General features: G+C 30.5%; 7 protein-coding genes and 1 non-coding gene across 8 annotated transcripts; 4 read left to right on the plus strand and 4 right to left on the minus strand.

Moving 5' to 3' along the window:
• Positions 1 to 565: 565 nt before the first annotated feature.
• Positions 566 to 1639, plus strand: ASCRUDRAFT_7921 (ZIP zinc/iron transport family; the record flags this gene model as incomplete). The annotated part of the gene is made up of 1 exon (XM_020194351.1): positions 566 to 1639. The coding sequence occupies one exon, from the start codon at positions 566 to 568 to the stop codon at positions 1637 to 1639; it is 1074 nt and encodes a 357-aa protein (XP_020047249.1).
• Positions 1640 to 2212: 573 nt separating this feature from the next.
• ASCRUDRAFT_7922 (uncharacterized protein) lies at positions 2213 to 3787 on the minus strand (the record flags this gene model as incomplete). The annotated part of the gene is made up of 1 exon (XM_020194352.1): positions 2213 to 3787. One exon carries the CDS (start codon positions 3785 to 3787, stop codon positions 2213 to 2215), a length of 1575 nt encoding a protein of 524 aa, XP_020047250.1.
• Positions 3788 to 4002: 215 nt separating this feature from the next.
• ASCRUDRAFT_144742 (uncharacterized protein) lies at positions 4003 to 6017 on the plus strand. Its single transcript, XM_020189215.1, has one exon. It carries the CDS (start codon positions 4218 to 4220, stop codon positions 5928 to 5930), a length of 1713 nt encoding a protein of 570 aa, XP_020047251.1. The 5' UTR covers positions 4003 to 4217; the 3' UTR covers positions 5931 to 6017.
• Positions 6018 to 6219: 202 nt separating this feature from the next.
• Positions 6220 to 6292, plus strand: ASCRUDRAFT_t65. Its single transcript has one exon. It is a non-coding gene; the product is annotated as a tRNA-Phe (tRNA).
• A 779-nt stretch (positions 6293 to 7071) lies between these two features.
• On the minus strand, positions 7072 to 9265 carry SLT2 (mitogen-activated serine/threonine-protein kinase SLT2). The gene is made up of 2 exons (XM_020193179.1): positions 9055 to 9265; positions 7072 to 8914 (listed from the first exon to the last, which is right to left on the minus strand). Exons 1-2 carry the CDS (start codon positions 9087 to 9089, stop codon positions 7204 to 7206), a joined length of 1746 nt encoding a protein of 581 aa, XP_020047252.1. The 5' UTR covers positions 9090 to 9265; the 3' UTR covers positions 7072 to 7203.
• Positions 8857 to 9404, minus strand: ASCRUDRAFT_75703 (uncharacterized protein). The gene has a single exon (XM_020193180.1). It carries the CDS (start codon positions 9383 to 9385, stop codon positions 9095 to 9097), a length of 291 nt encoding a protein of 96 aa, XP_020047253.1. The 5' UTR covers positions 9386 to 9404; the 3' UTR covers positions 8857 to 9094.
• A 459-nt stretch (positions 9405 to 9863) lies between these two features.
• Positions 9864 to 11588, minus strand: ASCRUDRAFT_80754 (uncharacterized protein; the record flags this gene model as incomplete). Its single annotated transcript, XM_020194532.1, has 1 exon — positions 9864 to 11588. One exon carries the CDS (start codon positions 11586 to 11588, stop codon positions 9864 to 9866), a length of 1725 nt encoding a protein of 574 aa, XP_020047254.1.
• Positions 11589 to 14695: 3107 nt separating this feature from the next.
• On the plus strand, positions 14696 to 16975 carry ASCRUDRAFT_70193 (leucine-rich repeat domain-containing protein; the record flags this gene model as incomplete). Its single annotated transcript, XM_020191757.1, has 1 exon — positions 14696 to 16975. The coding sequence occupies one exon, from the start codon at positions 14696 to 14698 to the stop codon at positions 16973 to 16975; it is 2280 nt and encodes a 759-aa protein (XP_020047255.1).
• Positions 16976 to 17317: the final 342 nt, after the last annotated feature.

Here is a 17317-nt window from a genome sequence, read left to right on the forward strand (position 1 = left end):
TATTCAGTAAATATCTCTGTGCAAAGCCCTACATTACCTCTTAGTTTATTCATCTTGATGCACAAAAACGCACAGCTGATAATTTGGAATCTAACTTTTCGCTCTATATATTATGCCGGATTTAACATTTGGTGTTTTACTGAATATCCACAGGTTTTTTTCCTCTCTTCTTCTGGCTATTAGCATTTAGCATTCAACATTCGAATTTAAATGTTCAACATTAAATAAATCGTTTGCAAAATGAATAATATTCTTTTGTTATTAAATAAAACCCGAATTTAAATCGTAATTAAAATCAAAATAATTAGTACTAACTGGAGTTAAATGGAATAATTAGCCAAATCAACAGAATTATCTATAAAATCAGTGAAGAAATAAAAATTATTAGCTGAATAAAAGGTCCCAATTAAAATAACTCAAAGAAAATTAATATAAATTTTGCAAAATATCTTCCTTTTTATCTGTTTTGATTTCTAAATTATCAAAAATCAATCTGACTCTTGTTCAACAAAATTACATCTTATAATATTGTTAATTGCTGAATAATCTATAAAATCTCATCAGAATGTCTTCATTTAGTGATGTCTTCTTTGGTGGTCAAGGTGATGAATGTGCTACCTCTAATGACTATAATGGTGAATACTGGGGAGCTAGAATTTCAACGGTTCCTGTTCTTTTAGTCACCTCATTGTTTGGTGCTATTTTCCCAGTTATGTCTGCTAATTCAAAGGCTTCTTGGTTCAAAATGCCCGATTGGTGTTTCTTCTACTGTAAATATTTTGGTTCAGGAGTTATTCTTGCAACCACTTTTATCCATCTTTTAGATCCAGGTATTGCCTGTCTTTCTGATCCATGTTTAGGTGGTGTTTGGAATGAATATCCAATGGGTTTAGCTGTTACCTTAATTGCCCTTTGTATCATTTTCTTGGTTGAAATTTTGATTTACTACTTCCTCAAAGCCCACAACCAAGCCATGGCCACTGCTATTAATGATCAAGAAGCTGCTGATTATAAAGACGATGCTATTCAAAAAACTGACTCAAAAACTTCTCTTGAAAAACAATTGGCCAAAATGGGTCACAACCATGGTGGTGAAGTTGGTGTTTCTGCTGTTGATGCAAAAACTCTTTATTCGGGTCAATTAGTTACCATCTTTGTTTTAGAATTTGGTATTATTTTCCATTCAGTCTTTGTCGGTCTTTCTTTAACAACCTCTGGTGATGAATTTGTTACTCTTTATGTTGTCATTGTTTTCCATCAATTCTTTGAAGGTTTAGGTTTAGGTGCCAGAATCGCCTGGACTAAATGGCCCGAAAGTAAAAAACTCACTCCATACTTATTAGCACTAGCCTATGGTTTAACCACTCCAATTGCTGCTGCCATCGGTCTTGGTGTTAGAAAATCTTATGTTCCAGGTTCCAGAACTGCTTTAATTGTTACTGGTTTCTGTGACAGTATCTCTGCTGGTGTTTTGTTATACTCTTCATTGGTCGAATTGATGGCTCAGGAATTCTTATACTCCAACGAATTTGATGACAGTGCTCCAGGCAAGAGAGATGGTTTGAAAAGATTAATCGGTGCATATATCTTATTTATCGCTGGTGCTGCTCTTATGTCCTGTTTGGGTAAATGGGCTTAAGAAATTATCTTTTCAACTCATAAAATGAAATTTTATGAATTATTGTTTTTTTTTGTTTCTGGCTAGCTTTTTTATTGGATAGTTAATTAGAAAATTATCATAAAAATTGATTCTTCAAAAATATCGATTTTTTTTTTATCACCACAGTTTGCTTTTTATTTTTTAATATTGTTTAGTTTTCTCTTTTAGTTATTAATGATATTATATTTCTTTTCCATCTTTACTTATATCAATTTAAGCTCTCTTCTAATTACCTTCTTATATTTCAGTTAAAATGTATTAAAAGTATTTTTCTAAAAGGAATTTTAACTAAAACCGTTAATCAATCTTGCTTTTATAAACAAAACTTAGAACAGTCAGAGATGTTTAAAAAAATCTTAACTGAAAGGTTTTTTTTATTTTTTTGGTCGGTTTTAAATACAATAGCAATATTGAATAAAATTGACCAAGATCGATCAAAACATAGGAATAAAAAAAATGAAAACCACTGTTTATCAGATAAAATAGTTCAAATTTAAAAAAAATTCATAAAATTACATTCAGAATACTATAGTCAACACCATTCAACGCCCTTCAATCCTTTTTGGTTGTCTTAAAAGTAATCTCTTCAAAATCTGAATCTGATCCAGAATCGTACTCAGAAGGCTTAATTATTCCTCTGACCCTCGATGACGCAAAATGATCATCTAGTTTGTTCAAGGAATTTATTATTTCTTCTTTAGAGTACATGCCATTTCCAATAGGATTTATAGTAAATGTTATTTTCTCTTGACCAACCAATTTTCTTGGTCTGCCCCTACCTCTTTTGGTTGGAATCCTGCTGACATCAACGCTGTTTAATATTGTATTCGATAGTATCTTTCTTGGTCTTCCTCTTCTTCTTGTGCCTGTAATTTCCTTTGAAATCATTTTTAAAATTCCTAGTTTTCCATTCACTTTATGTGGTTTTTTGAGAGTATCTTTGTTTGAACCATTGAAATGTTTTCTAGGTCTTCCCCTCGGCCTAACCAATTTAATTTCATCACTTATATAATCATCATTAACATTACCATTACTATTGACATTGCCATTGATAATGGTTTCTGTTTTGTCCGCAAAAATATGCCTTGTTCTTCTTTCTAAGTTATTTGGCGTAACATCTCTTTGTTTTTTGGGTCTTCCTTTGCCTCTTTTGACAATTGGAACCAGTAAATCTTTGAAATATTTAGTTTTATGATTATCAGATGAATCATCATCTCCAGGTGTGATATCACTAAGACTGAGTTCCAAAATAAATTTGTCTCTATCTTCAATATCATTTTTACTCTTATCATTATTATCCAATAAACCTGGTTTGGTTTTTTTTGGTCTTCCTCTTTTTTTCTTTTTGGAATCCTTGTTTGTGTTTTCATTTGAGTCATTGTAAAAAAAGATTATATTTTTTCTTGGTCGTCCTCTTGCTTCAGTCACAGTTTCAACAATTGGAGAAATTTTTTTAGCTGAAATCAACTCAATATCGCTAGAATTAAAACTAGAATTTGAGCTTTCATTTGATTCACTGATATATATACTTTCCTCTGTCATAGTGGTTGTATCATATCCAGCAAAATTTTTATTCGCTTCTGAAGTTTGGCTATTTACTTTATTTTCATCGATACAATTGGAATTCTTTTCTGAATCAACCACTAGATTTAAATTCTTTTTGGGTCTTCCTCGTTTCTTACCACTTTTATTAACTTTATTTTGCTTTTTTTTTATTCCTCTTGGTCTTCCTCTCGGCCTTTTAGTAATAGTTTTATTGATATCTTCAGCACTAATTACCTGAAATTTTTCATTAGAAACAGTGCGAGAATTATTGTCAATTAATGAAAGGTTTTGATTCGCAGTTTTATCGATTTCTGCAAAAGTTCTTTCTTTAATCTCTATATTTACACCTTTATTTTTCTCTTCATTTTCATTATTGTTATTAATATTGTTATTAATATTTTCATTATCTTCATCAGTCGAGCTTAAAATCCAAAAACTTTCATTGCTTGAATCACTTGAATCACTTGAATCTTTTGGAGAACCTGAATGGTTTAAATTGTGTTTGTTTTCATTCTCCTGACTATTATTTTTGTCCGATTCATCTTCGTTGGTAATTTTGCTCACTGTGTCATTTTGGCTCATTTTGCTGCTACTATTAAAGACCAATTATGATTATATTAAAAATAAGAACTGTTTTTTTTGATATTACTCAACTTTTTTTTGTATTGTATCCTCAAATACCTATTACTAGTTTTGTTATTTTCAAGTTGTTTTAAAATTCAAGAAAAAGTAAAGCCTCAAAAAAAATTCTCAAAATAGCAAAAGCTTTCAGAACTAAATAATAAAAAGGATTATTCAGCAAGAAAAATATATTATAAATTAATAAATTAATAAATTAATAAATACTAGAGAAAAAAATAATTAAAATGAATAGAAATAAAAAAAATAAAAAAAAAATAAAAAATAAAAAGTATGAAAAAGTCGTGGAGGGAAATTTGAAGTTACAAAAATTTATAGTTCTTACGAAATTCTCCAGTTTTTAATTCATCAAGTTTGATATCAAAGTACTAAAATGAAAAGATATTGTTTACTTGGGCTTTATGGGAGATATAATAGGAATATAATAAACAAAAGAAGCTTTTCTTTATCAAAATATTTGTGGAATACAAATAGTTTTGTATTTTTCAACAAACAAATACCACAGATAAAGAACGAGGAACACTTTGAAGACTTGTATTTTAAGATTATTGTTAGTAATGAACTATTGAAATCTGAAAAAAAAGCATTATACAATTCATTGGTATTGAATATATTTAGGGATAAAAAGTTAAAGAGAAATGAAACGACATTAAATGTTTTATTCAATTGTTTCAAGATTCTTATTAAAAATCATCAAGAGCTTCCTAATACTTTTAACAAAATTGAAAAAATGCAGCTAATAAATAAATTTTTAAAATTAAATTATCGGAATGAAAGAGATTATTATTGCTGGGAATTTTATGGGGATATTTGTAAAATCGAACCAAGTTTATTGAAGGATAAAAAATTGGAAAAGGATATTCAATTCTTTTTAAATTTATTGATTAAAAAACTAATTGAAAATGAAAAAGAATTTGGAGAAGATAACTTCAGTAAGGTTTTAAGGATTTTTAGAGATAATAATGAACTATTTTCAGAGAATTTTTTAATTAATACAGAAGAAGTTGAAGAAATTTTTAAGGAGTATTTAATTAATCAATGTCTTAAAAAAAATGAAATAAATCTTTTATTTGATTTTTATGATGGGGAAAAAAAAGCAAAAGAAATTATTAAAATTGTTTTTAATGAAAAATTGGGCACTAAAACTTATAATGATGAATTTCAAGTCAAAACTATTCAATTTTTATTAAATAAAAAAAATCGATTAAAAATTGAACAGAATCTTGATACTAGTGATTGTAAAAAGTTGTTAGAATTTTTTATTGAAATTAGAAGAAGGCAAAAAACACCAAAAATTAGCATTGAAAAAATTCATGATAAGAATAATTACTTAGAGGAGGAATTTTATCGATTACAAGAGGTTATTGATTTGAATAAATTTGATATAGAAGACAGTGATGGTTCTAAGAGTATTCGAGAGAAATTGTTGATTTATTATGGGTTTTTCAATCAGAGAAAAACCGACAAGTATTTATATCGATATGAAAAATATTCAAAGTTAGAATTTATTGATGAAATTGAAGTTAAAAACAACAACTTGAGTTATTTTAAAAGTTTAGTTTATTCGTACTTATTTGAATCTACTAAGGATAAAGAGAATTTAATCAATAATTTCATTTATAAATATATTAATGGCAAGGATATCAATAATGATGGGGATGAAAGATTTAATATAAGACTTGTCAAATGTTTGATTTTCTATAAATCGATTAATAATTTCAATGATTCAATTGATATCTACAATAAGTACATTAAAGAAGCAGAAACACTAGATCGAAAGAATATTGCGGATGTAAATATGGGGCTGGTTTCATACTGTTACCACATAGTTGAATCAATAATGGTTTCTTCATATTATAATTTAGATAGAGAAATTAGTAAATTCATTTATAATGGATCCATCAAGTATAAACTAGTTAAAGCTGAAAGCACAGAAGACTTGAGGTTAAAACAATTGCTAAAGGATTTTTCAAGCTGCTATAATTCAGAGAGATTAAAAAGTGGAAGTGAAACAGAATATGACAAGGAAAAAATAAAAAAGTATCTCAGAGAGCATTTAGTTCTTGATTTCCTTCTTGATCTTTAGTGGGCTTTATTTATTTGAATAATTTTATTCAGTTTTATTCATTTCTTATAGATATTCTCTTGTAAAACAGAGGTTCCCTTTCGAGCTGATTCTTTTTTGTGACTGATACACGATTTTAGCAGTAACAGGGAAGCAACAGAGCCATCGGTGAGGATTGTATGCGCAAAAAAAGCTTATAAGCAAGTGTGCAGAAGATGCTGGTGCAGGTTTATCCGGTGTTGCATTTCTTCAAACGGGCATGTGATCAGTAAGAGCGGAGATAACTTATTATATAAGTAATTAAAGTTTGGCGGGTTTAGCTCAGTTGGGAGAGCGTCAGACTGAAGATTTGAAGGTCCTGTGTTCGATCCACAGAAATCGCAATACTATTAAGCTATCTTTTTGGCGATTTTGAATGTTCTTCAGAATGGTGATGCCAGACAATTGACTATGGTCGATTCCTATATTATGGATTCCAACTAGAAGTTGTTGTTTTAGTGTTTTAATGTAGCACTCAGCAATGGTCCTGTGACCCCAGAACAACAGATTGTTGAGATTGTTGAAAAAGCGTTGAAATCGTTGGAAAGCTGTTGAAACCTTATTTTATTTTGATGTTTTTCTGCAAAATATGGTTTTATTTTTAATATAAGTTCGACTGTGCAATGCATTTGGTGCATCATTCAACTATTTTTCAACCGTGGTACGGATGAGTGGTAAACTCTCTAGGTGTGCTTATAAGAGATTGAATAAAAAAGAAACAATTTCTTATTATTGCTTCAGTGTCAAAGTAATATAAATATTTTACTATTTTTCTGTTTTTCAAGGAAATTGACAATTCTGGGGCGGTTTATTAATGACTACAAATGGATCAAGTAAACAAAAAAAATCGACATTAAAAAAATCAATAAAAATCAATAAAAATCAAGTAAAGTTAAGTAAAATTAATTAAAATTAAGTAAAGTTGAATAAAATTAAAATAAATGAAAAAAAACAGTTAAAAAAGTTTTTTTATCTTCAATAAAAAGAAAACACACAAAACAATACAAAAAACAGTAATAGAAAGTAAATAATTGATCAATAAATAATAAATAATAAACAAAAGTTGTAAATAATATCGACTTTTATCAATTAATATATATAGCATTTACATTAATTGATAATGATTTATGATTTGGGATTTATAATTTATAATTTATAATGATTTATAATTTATGATTTATGATTTATGATTTATGATTTGTGATTTATAATAATCGTATAAAAAATGAAAATAAAAAGTAATTAAATTTCAAACCTAACAGTATCTATCTAAACCAAACTCTAATTCTTTTTCCAAGTTATCAAAACTATTAACATTGTGATTGTTATTTGTATTGTTATCATTATTATAACCAGCGTTGCCAGCATTGTTGTTATTAGCATTAGTGTTACTATTATTATGATTATTATTTTGATAATTTTGTTGAATATAAATGTTTTCTTGTGGTTTTGGTGGTAAATCCTCTTCATTAACCGCTGGTGTTCTAAAATCCAATTGACCAACCTGAGCAATTAGACCTTGGTTTTGAGCTTGATTTTGACCTTGTGCAGCTTGGACAGCTTGTGCTTGAGCAATTTGAGCTTGATATTGTTGTTGATATTGTTGATATTGGTATTGTTTTTGCATTTGAGCTTCAATTTGAGCTTGAGCATGCGCGTGTGCTTGTGCTTGTGCTTGTGCTTGTGCTTGAGCTTGTGCTTGAGCTTGAGCTTGTGCTTGAGCTTGAGCTTGAGCCTGATATTGTTGCTGTTGCTGTTGTTGCTGTTGCTGTTGTTGATATTGTTCTAATTGTTGCTGATGAGTGATATCTGGAATTTCATCTTGAGATTGGGGTTGAGATTGGGGTTGGATTTGTGATTTTGGATCCGAATTGACTGGAGTTTGTGGTATTCTGACACTTTCTCTGAAACTTCTAACTTCTTCAACAATCAAGCTTCTCATTTCGTCTAAATCATTAATTTCTTCAAAACCAAAATCGAATTTTGTTTCGCAAGAAATCTCCTCATTTGGATCGTGCCAGACTTTCAAGTAAGCGTGATGTAAAGCTTGGTTGACGTCAATTCGTTGGGTTGGATCTAGAGTTAGCATTTTTTCTAGTAAATCCAAAGCTAGAGGGTTTATGGATAGATTGGGGTTACCACTTAGACCTTGGAATAGCTTTAAGTATTCTACTTTGGGCATATAAGGTAGAGAACGAACATAATCTTGGGCTCTTCTGGAGCCGATTCTGACCAAGGTTTCCTCATTGGGAGTTCCAATGATTCTTAAGATTTGGTTTAATTGGTCAACATAGTCTTTACCTTTGAAGATTGGTTTGCCACCTAATAACTCAGCTAATATGCAACCAACAGACCAAAGATCGATTGCCTTTGAATAGCTTTGAAAACTTAGCATGATTTCAGGAGCTCTGTACCATCTTGTGGCAACATATTCAGTCAAAAAACCTCTATTTTTGGAGGGGTCTTCAGAGTAACCTCTGGCTAAACCAAAATCGCAAATTTTTAGTTCGCAGTCGGCGTTGACTAATAGGTTTGAAGGTTTTAAATCTCTGTGTAGGACATCAGCAGAATGGATATATTTCAAGCCGTTTAAAATTTGGTAGATGAATGATTGGTAGTGGTCATCAGTTAGGCGTTGTTTTGATCTGATGATTTGGTGCAAATCACACTCCATTAGTTCTTCATAAAGATAGATTTCGTTGAATTTGGTAGGGTTGACGATGTCTAGATCATAGAGACAGGTGATGTTTTTATGGCCAGTGAAGTGCTTTAGTAGTTTTAGCTCTCGTAAGGCTCTTTTGCAGAGAATTTTTTTGGTGAAGATGTTTGTGACTTTTTTAATGGCAACAGAGCCCCCATTAGGGAGCTCTATGTATTTTGCTTGACAAACGATTCCATAGGCACCATGGCCCAATTCTTTGGATAGCTGGAATCGCTTGTCAATTGTAAAATCTTGGTTATAGACTCTGAAAACCGGGAGTAGTTAGTATATGAATTAGCAAAGAGCACCAGAAGGGGATCAAGTAATTAAGGAATGGAGCAAATAACATGGCAAAAAAAGCTAATATACAACTGGGCAAACAAATAGAAACGCTGGTGAACATACTTGTAGGTACGACGCTCTTGCTGGAAAATGTCCATTTTGCTTAGATCCAGGAGGGCAGAGGTGAGGATGAAGAGGAAGAATTGGAGGATGGGGGCAGCAGGCCAGATAGTAGCAGATATTTATCAAACACAGACCAGCTCTGCTTTTGCTCGTTGGTTATATCGCTCTTTGGCTGGGTCTCTTTAGTCGCCGGAGCAGAATGGGAGGAATTTCTCCAGCGTAAAGGGGCCGTCAAAGCTTTGAAACAGCCGGTTGCAGAAGCACGAGAAGCGAAGAAAGAGGCAAACCGAGCAGAAGAAGCGACGTTGCAGAGGTAGACGAGACACAACATGACGATGGACAGAGGGTTCTTTGCCAGCGCCTTTGGGCAATACAGGCTGTTGTACGCCAGACACTTCCAGCTCAACGACGATGAGATTGTGCTCGACATCAGCGATGCTGAGGCCCCCAACAAGACGCACAGGAAGAAGGTCCCACAGGCCCAGCAGAGCCAGCAGAGCCAGCAGAGCCAGCAGCATTGGGAACTCGACTACTAGCTGATGGACAATGCGAAATGTGTATTAGTCCAATTATTTACTTGGTTGAAAACAGATATCAAATAGAATGAAAATTAATAAATACTCAAAAGAATTAAAATGAATTATGGAACGAAAAAGTAGAAAATGGAATAATGTAAGTGTAAAAATATGAAAATATAAAAATATGGAAATATAAAAATGTGGAAATATAACAGTCTTGGAAAGCCTCGATGCTGATTAACAAAATGTATAAAGTTGTTAGCTATGATCATGCTCAAGCCGGAGATATAATCAAGAGGAATCGTCGCTCTCACTGTCACTGTTGTATAGATGGTTTCTGTTATGAACAAGAATATTATCGTCATCATCATCGTCGTCCTCTTCATCATCATCTTCTTCGCCATTTTCTTCATCATTCTTATCTCCAGCCTTTTTATCTTGGGATGTTTTATTGGTCAAAAGCTCATTGTGTTTTTCAATCTCTTGATCCAATTTCTTCTCTTTTTTCTCTAATTTTATACTATTTTTGTTCAAATTACCAGGTGCTTCCTCCTCGTTCTTTAGTTTTTGTTTTCCTTTTCCAATAGTATCGCCTTCATTGTAATTTTCTTCATTATTACTGCCACCAATATTATCTTGAGCATTACTGTTATTTTTTTCTTCTTCACTATCTTCATCAGAACTTTCATCATATGGGTGTCGGACATACTTTGGGATTCTCTTATCGTGTCGGTAATTCATTTTTAGATAATAAACATTATTCTGAATATGTCTTCTAGCTGTCACCCAAACCCGTAAATTCTCTTTAAACCAAACTATTAACAATTTGCTAAATTCTAACAATATCTTATTGATTTCATACTTTGTATTAGAAATCAATTTAATATAGTTTTCATTAATCGATTGATCTATAATAGTAATATCCCTCTTGGAAATATTCAACAATTCAATAAACTTCTCAATATCCTTCTCCAATTTGTTAATAGCTATTTTTCTTTCATTAAACGTCATTTGTTCAGGGTTTTGAGTAACTAACTTTTTTCCAATAAATAACGTTTTCCAATTGGTCAATAACGTCGATGAATTCAACTTCGAGTTAGTTGATGAATCTCCATTGGAATTGGAATTAGAATTTGTATCACTCAACGCATTATTACTATTATTATTAACACCACTAATATCAGCATTAAAACCACTGTTACCAAAATTCCCAGTAAAATTATTGAATATGCTACTATTTATAGTCCCAATGGTTTCAGATCCTTCAAATATACTTTCACTAGCAGAATTATTCGCAGTATTATTATTATTATTATTATTATTATTATTATTATCGTTTTCATTATTATCATTAAGATTACTACTACTATTTTTCGTTGGTGAATTCATTATCGCCTCTTGTTCTTCTTTCTGTTTTAATTTCAATTTACTTTGTTCACGTCTCTTATAAGCTTCTCTGAAAGTATTGCTTTCTTTTGAATTTTGTTTTAAAACTTCGTCTAATTGATTCATTTTTTCATCCAAAAACCTTAGATCATTAATCTTTTTAATAAATTTCATCAATTTTTTAAATATTATTAGATATTGCAAATCTTTTAATTTTTTAAAAATCAAAACTTCTTTTAAAAAATTTTTGATGTTCTTATTCAATTCCAATAACGGCTCTTGAAATTTCACTATAAAGGAATATTTCAAGGCCTCAAGATTGATATATTCATTGTCAATGGCTTGTCCAATTTTCTCAATCCCCGAAGATAATGAGTGAAATTTCTTAATTAATGGGTCTTCATTAATATTATTTGAACTAGTTTCAGAATTTTTTTTAAAATTATTGTTAATATCAAAATTCAGTTGCTTATTAATGTCTAAAAATGGATTATCATCCAATGTATCCGCTGAGTATAAACTTGAACTAAAATTATTGGAATTTAAATACCCAATATCATTTTGTTCATTTTGATTGCCACTAATTGGATTGCTATCCTTTGGAATATCAAATTCGCAATCAAAATTCATTGTTGAAGTCCATTCCAACGAAAAAACATTATAATGAGCTCCTAGCTCTGACAAATTAATAATCAAATCGTTAATATTTTTAAGGAACTTTTTTTCTATAATTGAATTTAATGGATTAACAATTTTTATAATTTTTTTGCAAAACACTTCAAATCGTTTGAACGTTAAAAAATTATCGAAGGATAATGGATCAATAGAATTTATAGAAATTTCTCTCTTTGATTTTGATGATAATATTTCAAACGAGCTTTGAGATGAAGTTGTAGAAAAATTTTTAGTAAGAGTGTTATTGTTAATGTTGTTAGTAAGATTACTATTTTGAAGAAACGAGATTCGTTTTTGAGTTGCTAGGATTTCTTTATAGCCATATATCAATGAATCATAGTTATTTAATGAAGAAACGTTGGGGTTTGGCAATAGAGAATGGAAGGGGCTTGGTTTAATAGGGTTGACAGGAGGAGCCAATAAAGAGTTGTTTGGAAGCAAAGATATGGGAGGAATTTTTAACAAATCTTGGAAATTAACAACGGTTGGGTCCAAGAATTTATAAAAAATTTCGAAATTTCTAATTTGTTTAAATTTTAATAAATTATTTAAAAAATTGCTTAATAGTCTTTTTCTTTTTTCAATTATTTTTAAATCGGAATTTTGAACGTTCAAGGGATTTTTAAAATAGTTTTTTAAAGAATGTTTCCCAGGAATTGGAGAAATTAAAAGAGTTGGAAAAAATTTTATTAATATTTTTCTTAAAGAATCAAAATCCGAGTACCTCCTTTTGGTTTCTAGTAAATTATTTAAATTTATGATATAAACAATGATTTTTTTATTTTTATAATCAGTGATTTGCAAAGCATCTTTAATTTTGATATATAGATTAGACACTGAATTTTTTTCAATAATTTCTTGAGGAGTGGGCAATGATAATTGGGAATAAAATTCTAAAGGATTATTATGAACCGATAACACATCTGAAGGAAAATCCACTTCAACATCACTATAATGGTCAAGGTTGTTGTGTATGCAAGAAGTGATTGTATTGGAGTTGGTGTTGGACCTGCTAATATTATCATTGTTGTTATTATTATTAATAATTAGATCAGAAAAAGGGGTGGGATATTGTATAGTTGATGCAGAAATAGATTTACTGTTATTGAGGTTTGTACTTGAGCTATTGAGATTGGGATTATTGACGTTATTATTATTTAAAAAAAGATTCAAGTTAGCATTATTGGAAGAATTAATTTTATTGTTGAGATTATTAGTATGTGGATTGATATTGTTTTGGGGATTTGAATTGTTTTTGTTATTATTGTTATTAAAGATTATATCATCGTCAATGTTTTCGTTTTGGGTGAAAATTGACGAAGTTTCTGAATTATAATTATTATTAAAAAAAATGGAGTTTTGAATTGAAATTTGTTCTTTGTTATTTAAACTTGTGTTATTAATGTTATTGATATTATCAATGTTGTAGTCTGAATCATAATTATAATTTGATATTGAATCGTTATTTAAGCCGTTTTCGTTTTCAATTTCATTATCAGTTTCATTATTATTTTCAGTGTTGCTATTTTTTTCGTGATCAGCATAATGGTCAGTATGATTGTTGTTATTATTACTATTATTATTTAAAGATTTAATATAAGCACTAACGTTCTTTTTATTTATGGTAGCATTTGGATCTATTGAAAAGGTGTCATCATTAGGATCATTTGTATCATTACTACCGTTAGTATCATTGCTGTGATTACGGCTATCGTTGCTGTCGTTATTATTGTCAGCTATATTCGAGGAAGACAAATAATTGCTGAAATAAACATTATTATAAGGATCAACAATATTATTCTGGAACCTGTAATCATCATCAGCAGCATTAGGGTTTGATGGATCACTTTCGTTAGATAAATTGGGAGTGCTTGTTGATAAGAAGTTGCTAAATTTGAGAGAACTTGGATTGATGCTATAGGAATTGTGATTCAAATGGGTGTCTTGGTCGTCATTGAAGATTAGTTGGGAAGCAGTTAGGTCTGGATCGTCAATTAAAGAGGGTTTCTTTGCAGGAATATAGAAGTCATCGTCCAATATGCTAATCTTATTTTTGGGTTTGTTTTTGTTGATATGGCTATTGTTGCTCTTGGAGGTGCTGGAGTAAAAAGGATTGTTATCGTTGTCGTAGTCATCATAGTCATAGCCATAGTCGTAGCCACGACTGCCTTGGTTGGCCATTGCTGATCAGAGATATCAACAGAGAGTTCTTCACTAGGTCTGGAGGAGTTCCAACAATATCTCAGCAATACCAGAGGCGATAGGCAGCTAATAGCTCTTCATCAACAACTACAAGCCCATGTCCATTTTAAGCTGCGATTACTATTATGATAGCAGGCACGTGAGTGCTGTGTTCGAGTCCCGGCAGAGGCAAAAAAATAGCACAAAGAAGCACCGCACTTTTGGTCTCTTTTTATTTATCCAAAACAGCGGAGTGTACATATCTTTGCATATATGTGTGACTAGCTTGCCAGCCACAAATGGGAGTCGAACTGCTCCTTTCGGGTGAGGCTTCTTTGGGCTTGTCGACAAATGCTTTCACCTCAAAAGTATGAACAAAGATATGGGTTTTGCTGCTCAGTTGCTTGTTATTCATATAGCTTTGACTATCTCAAACCCACCAATTCACCAAATGCGGCAGAGCAAAGTGTGGGAAGAAAAATCAAATGCATTGTCCCCAATCTGCCAGTTGTTCTGCATTGGTTGGTCTGGTCTGTTTCATTTTTCTTACACAGACTAGAGTCCAGTACTAATAATGCCAATTGGATCCATTTTCTGATGATTTTTGAACTATTTTTTGGATAAAATAGGCAATGGCAATAACTTATAAAATGAATAAATAAAATTAAGGATTTTATTTTTTTCTACCTAATCATTTTTGATGAATAATCATAATGAATCCTACTCAGATTTTTCTTTTGCAAATCGCTACAGGCCCTGATAACTCAATTTTTATTAGAAATATCTTAAAATATCTTTCTCTAAAATAAGTCTGGTTAATATCATTAGCACACGATGCATGGGAGGGCGAAGCCAAAAAGATATTGTATCTACGCATTCAAATGAATATCACTCAAAATACTCATGGATTTGCAGGAAAGATTATCATCCCCAAGAATCGTAAACTGAGAACTTTGTGCTTAAATTTAAATTCAATAGGTTTATTTGGTAGCTATATTGATCGGTATTTAAAACAATTCAAAATGATTTCTGTTGTCACTCTTTTTGAATCTCTTGAATACTTGAATCTATTCAAAATAAAATTTGAAAATTTAAATCGGTTCAAAATTATAGATTTATTCAACGGCGATTATTTTCATTTCTACTTAAACAAAAGCTCCAACCAGTTTAGATTAAGATACCAATTCTACGAAATTGATCTTGAAATTCAAAAACAACCTCAACTAATGAGTTATTTGAATCAAGAATTTACTACAGCTGAAAAATTTAGAGGTAATTTTCTCTCTTTTTTTCAACATTGCAATAATTATTTAAACTCATTACGCTCAATATCATATAAAATTAAAAACACAAATTTACCGCTGATTAATTATAATTTTGACAGATTGCCCTATTTGAAATCACTCAATCTATCTGATAATTGCCTTACCGTTATTCCTAAATTTCCCTTATTACTTAACTTGAAATATCTTAATTTGAGCAACAACTTGATTTCAAGGCTTGAAAATCTCTTTTCTTTATACAATTTGGGATTTTTAATTTTGTCGCAAAATAGAATTGAGAAAATTGAGAATTTATCAAATCAAGAATTATTAAAAAAATTCGATATGAGTCAAAATCGATTATCTGACATAGAAGAACTAGCAAATGTTACAAACCTTCAATTTTTAAACCTATCATACAATAGGATCTCAAAATTGAAAAATTTAACCTCATTGAGAAATCTCGAATCATTTATTTGCTCTTTTAATTCACTTGAAAATTTAAGGGGCATATCGGCACTTTATAATATAAAAGACTTGGATTTATCGCATAACAAGCTTAATCATTCAATGTTTATAGATGAATTACTATTATTGAAAAATTTAAAAAAGTTAACTATCTCTGAAAGACATTTTTCAAATAATGATGAAATATCAAAAGTACTTCTTCTATTAATTAAAGCTGGGTCGGACAGAAATAATTTAATTACACAAAACAGTTCCATCTTGAAAAAACAATTTCTGAAAATCTATAATACTAAAAAGATCGATTTATTTAGAATTTTAAATGGAAACGGCAGACGCAAGTCTGTAGAATTGAAAAAAATATTTGAATCAAACTTTGATGAGTTTAACGGTAATGATACAACCATAAAAAAACTTATATTTGAGTTGATTAAAAAGCAAGTTGATTATGTTAGTGATTGTATATCGGTATTATCTGCTGGAGAGGATTTTCTTCAACAAGACCACGATATTGTTAAACCTTACTCTCAAGAAGATTTCCATAAACATTTTTTTGTACCATTTGGAATTATAGTGGAAGAATATAAAACGGATTTGGTAATACCTTTAGTTAAATTATTTGTTGTTGGAGAAGAAATCAGTGGAGATAAATGGATAAATGTATTTAGAGTCTGGGCTTCTAAAACCGAAGAAAATTGGCTCAATTTTCTTTCTGATTTCTGCAAGGTATCGCAATTTTTTGAATTTACAAAAGGGCTTAAGCCGTATGTTCCAAATGCACTACTGAAGTTTGACGAATGGAAAGATACATTGACTCAAAAAAAGATTATCGAAACATTAGAATTTAATTACTTGACATTAGAACCTTTTGATCCCACTAACACTAAAATTTTTTTATATGTTAAAGATATAGAAATAGAACTTGAAAAGCAAAATATAAAACATGATTTAAGAAGAAGATGTCAACTATTTTGGGACAAAATGAAGAATATAACCTTTAAAATCGATAGAGCGTATACATTTAATAAAATCAATCAGATGCAATCACTATTAAATTACAAGTTTACTAATTATGATCTCCAAAGTAATTTCCGGCCCAACAGTTTTTTCATATGGGTAGGAAAAACTTTAAAGGAATTCAGAAGAACCCAACAGAAAATTTTATTTATACTTTATATCAACGCCGAGATAACTGTGGTGTCGTTTCTGCTTGAAAAATATTGTCTTGAATTTGAACTTCTACCCTTTCAACATATAAATTGCGAATTCAAAATGATCAAAAAAATAAATAACCTCCAATGTAAGATTAGGATTTATAATTTAATAACAAAGAGGAAATACAAGATGATTGTCTACAACTATGTTAGTCTTTTCCAAAAACTTGATGAGAGATATAAACAGAATTGGCAAAATCAAATTCCAAAAAGGCATTGACCTCAGTTTTTTTTTCTGACCCACATCTAAAACAGTGAGAGATGATAAGCATTGGTAAGTAATAAGTAATTTCAGTTTCAGGCTGAGACTATGAGCAGCCATTTTTGTAAGATGAAGCATCAGTGTAGCACGTGCTTGTTTGATAAAAACGAGTCAGTGCTCACTTCTATAAAACTGACTGCGATCAAAACCTAAAGAAATTGACCAGTGGACACCACAGTAATGGAAACAAAAACTGACCTCGTGGTATGATCATGAGATTGCAGACAGAAACGAAATAATCAGCTTTTTGCTACCAATATCCAGCAATACGGTATCAATCAGCGAGTTACATAATATGCA

This window comes from Ascoidea rubescens (genome assembly GCF_001661345.1).
Source record: "Ascoidea rubescens DSM 1968 unplaced genomic scaffold ASCRUscaffold_6, whole genome shotgun sequence".
Classification (NCBI taxonomy): domain Eukaryota; kingdom Fungi; phylum Ascomycota; class Saccharomycetes; order Ascoideales; family Ascoideaceae; genus Ascoidea; species Ascoidea rubescens.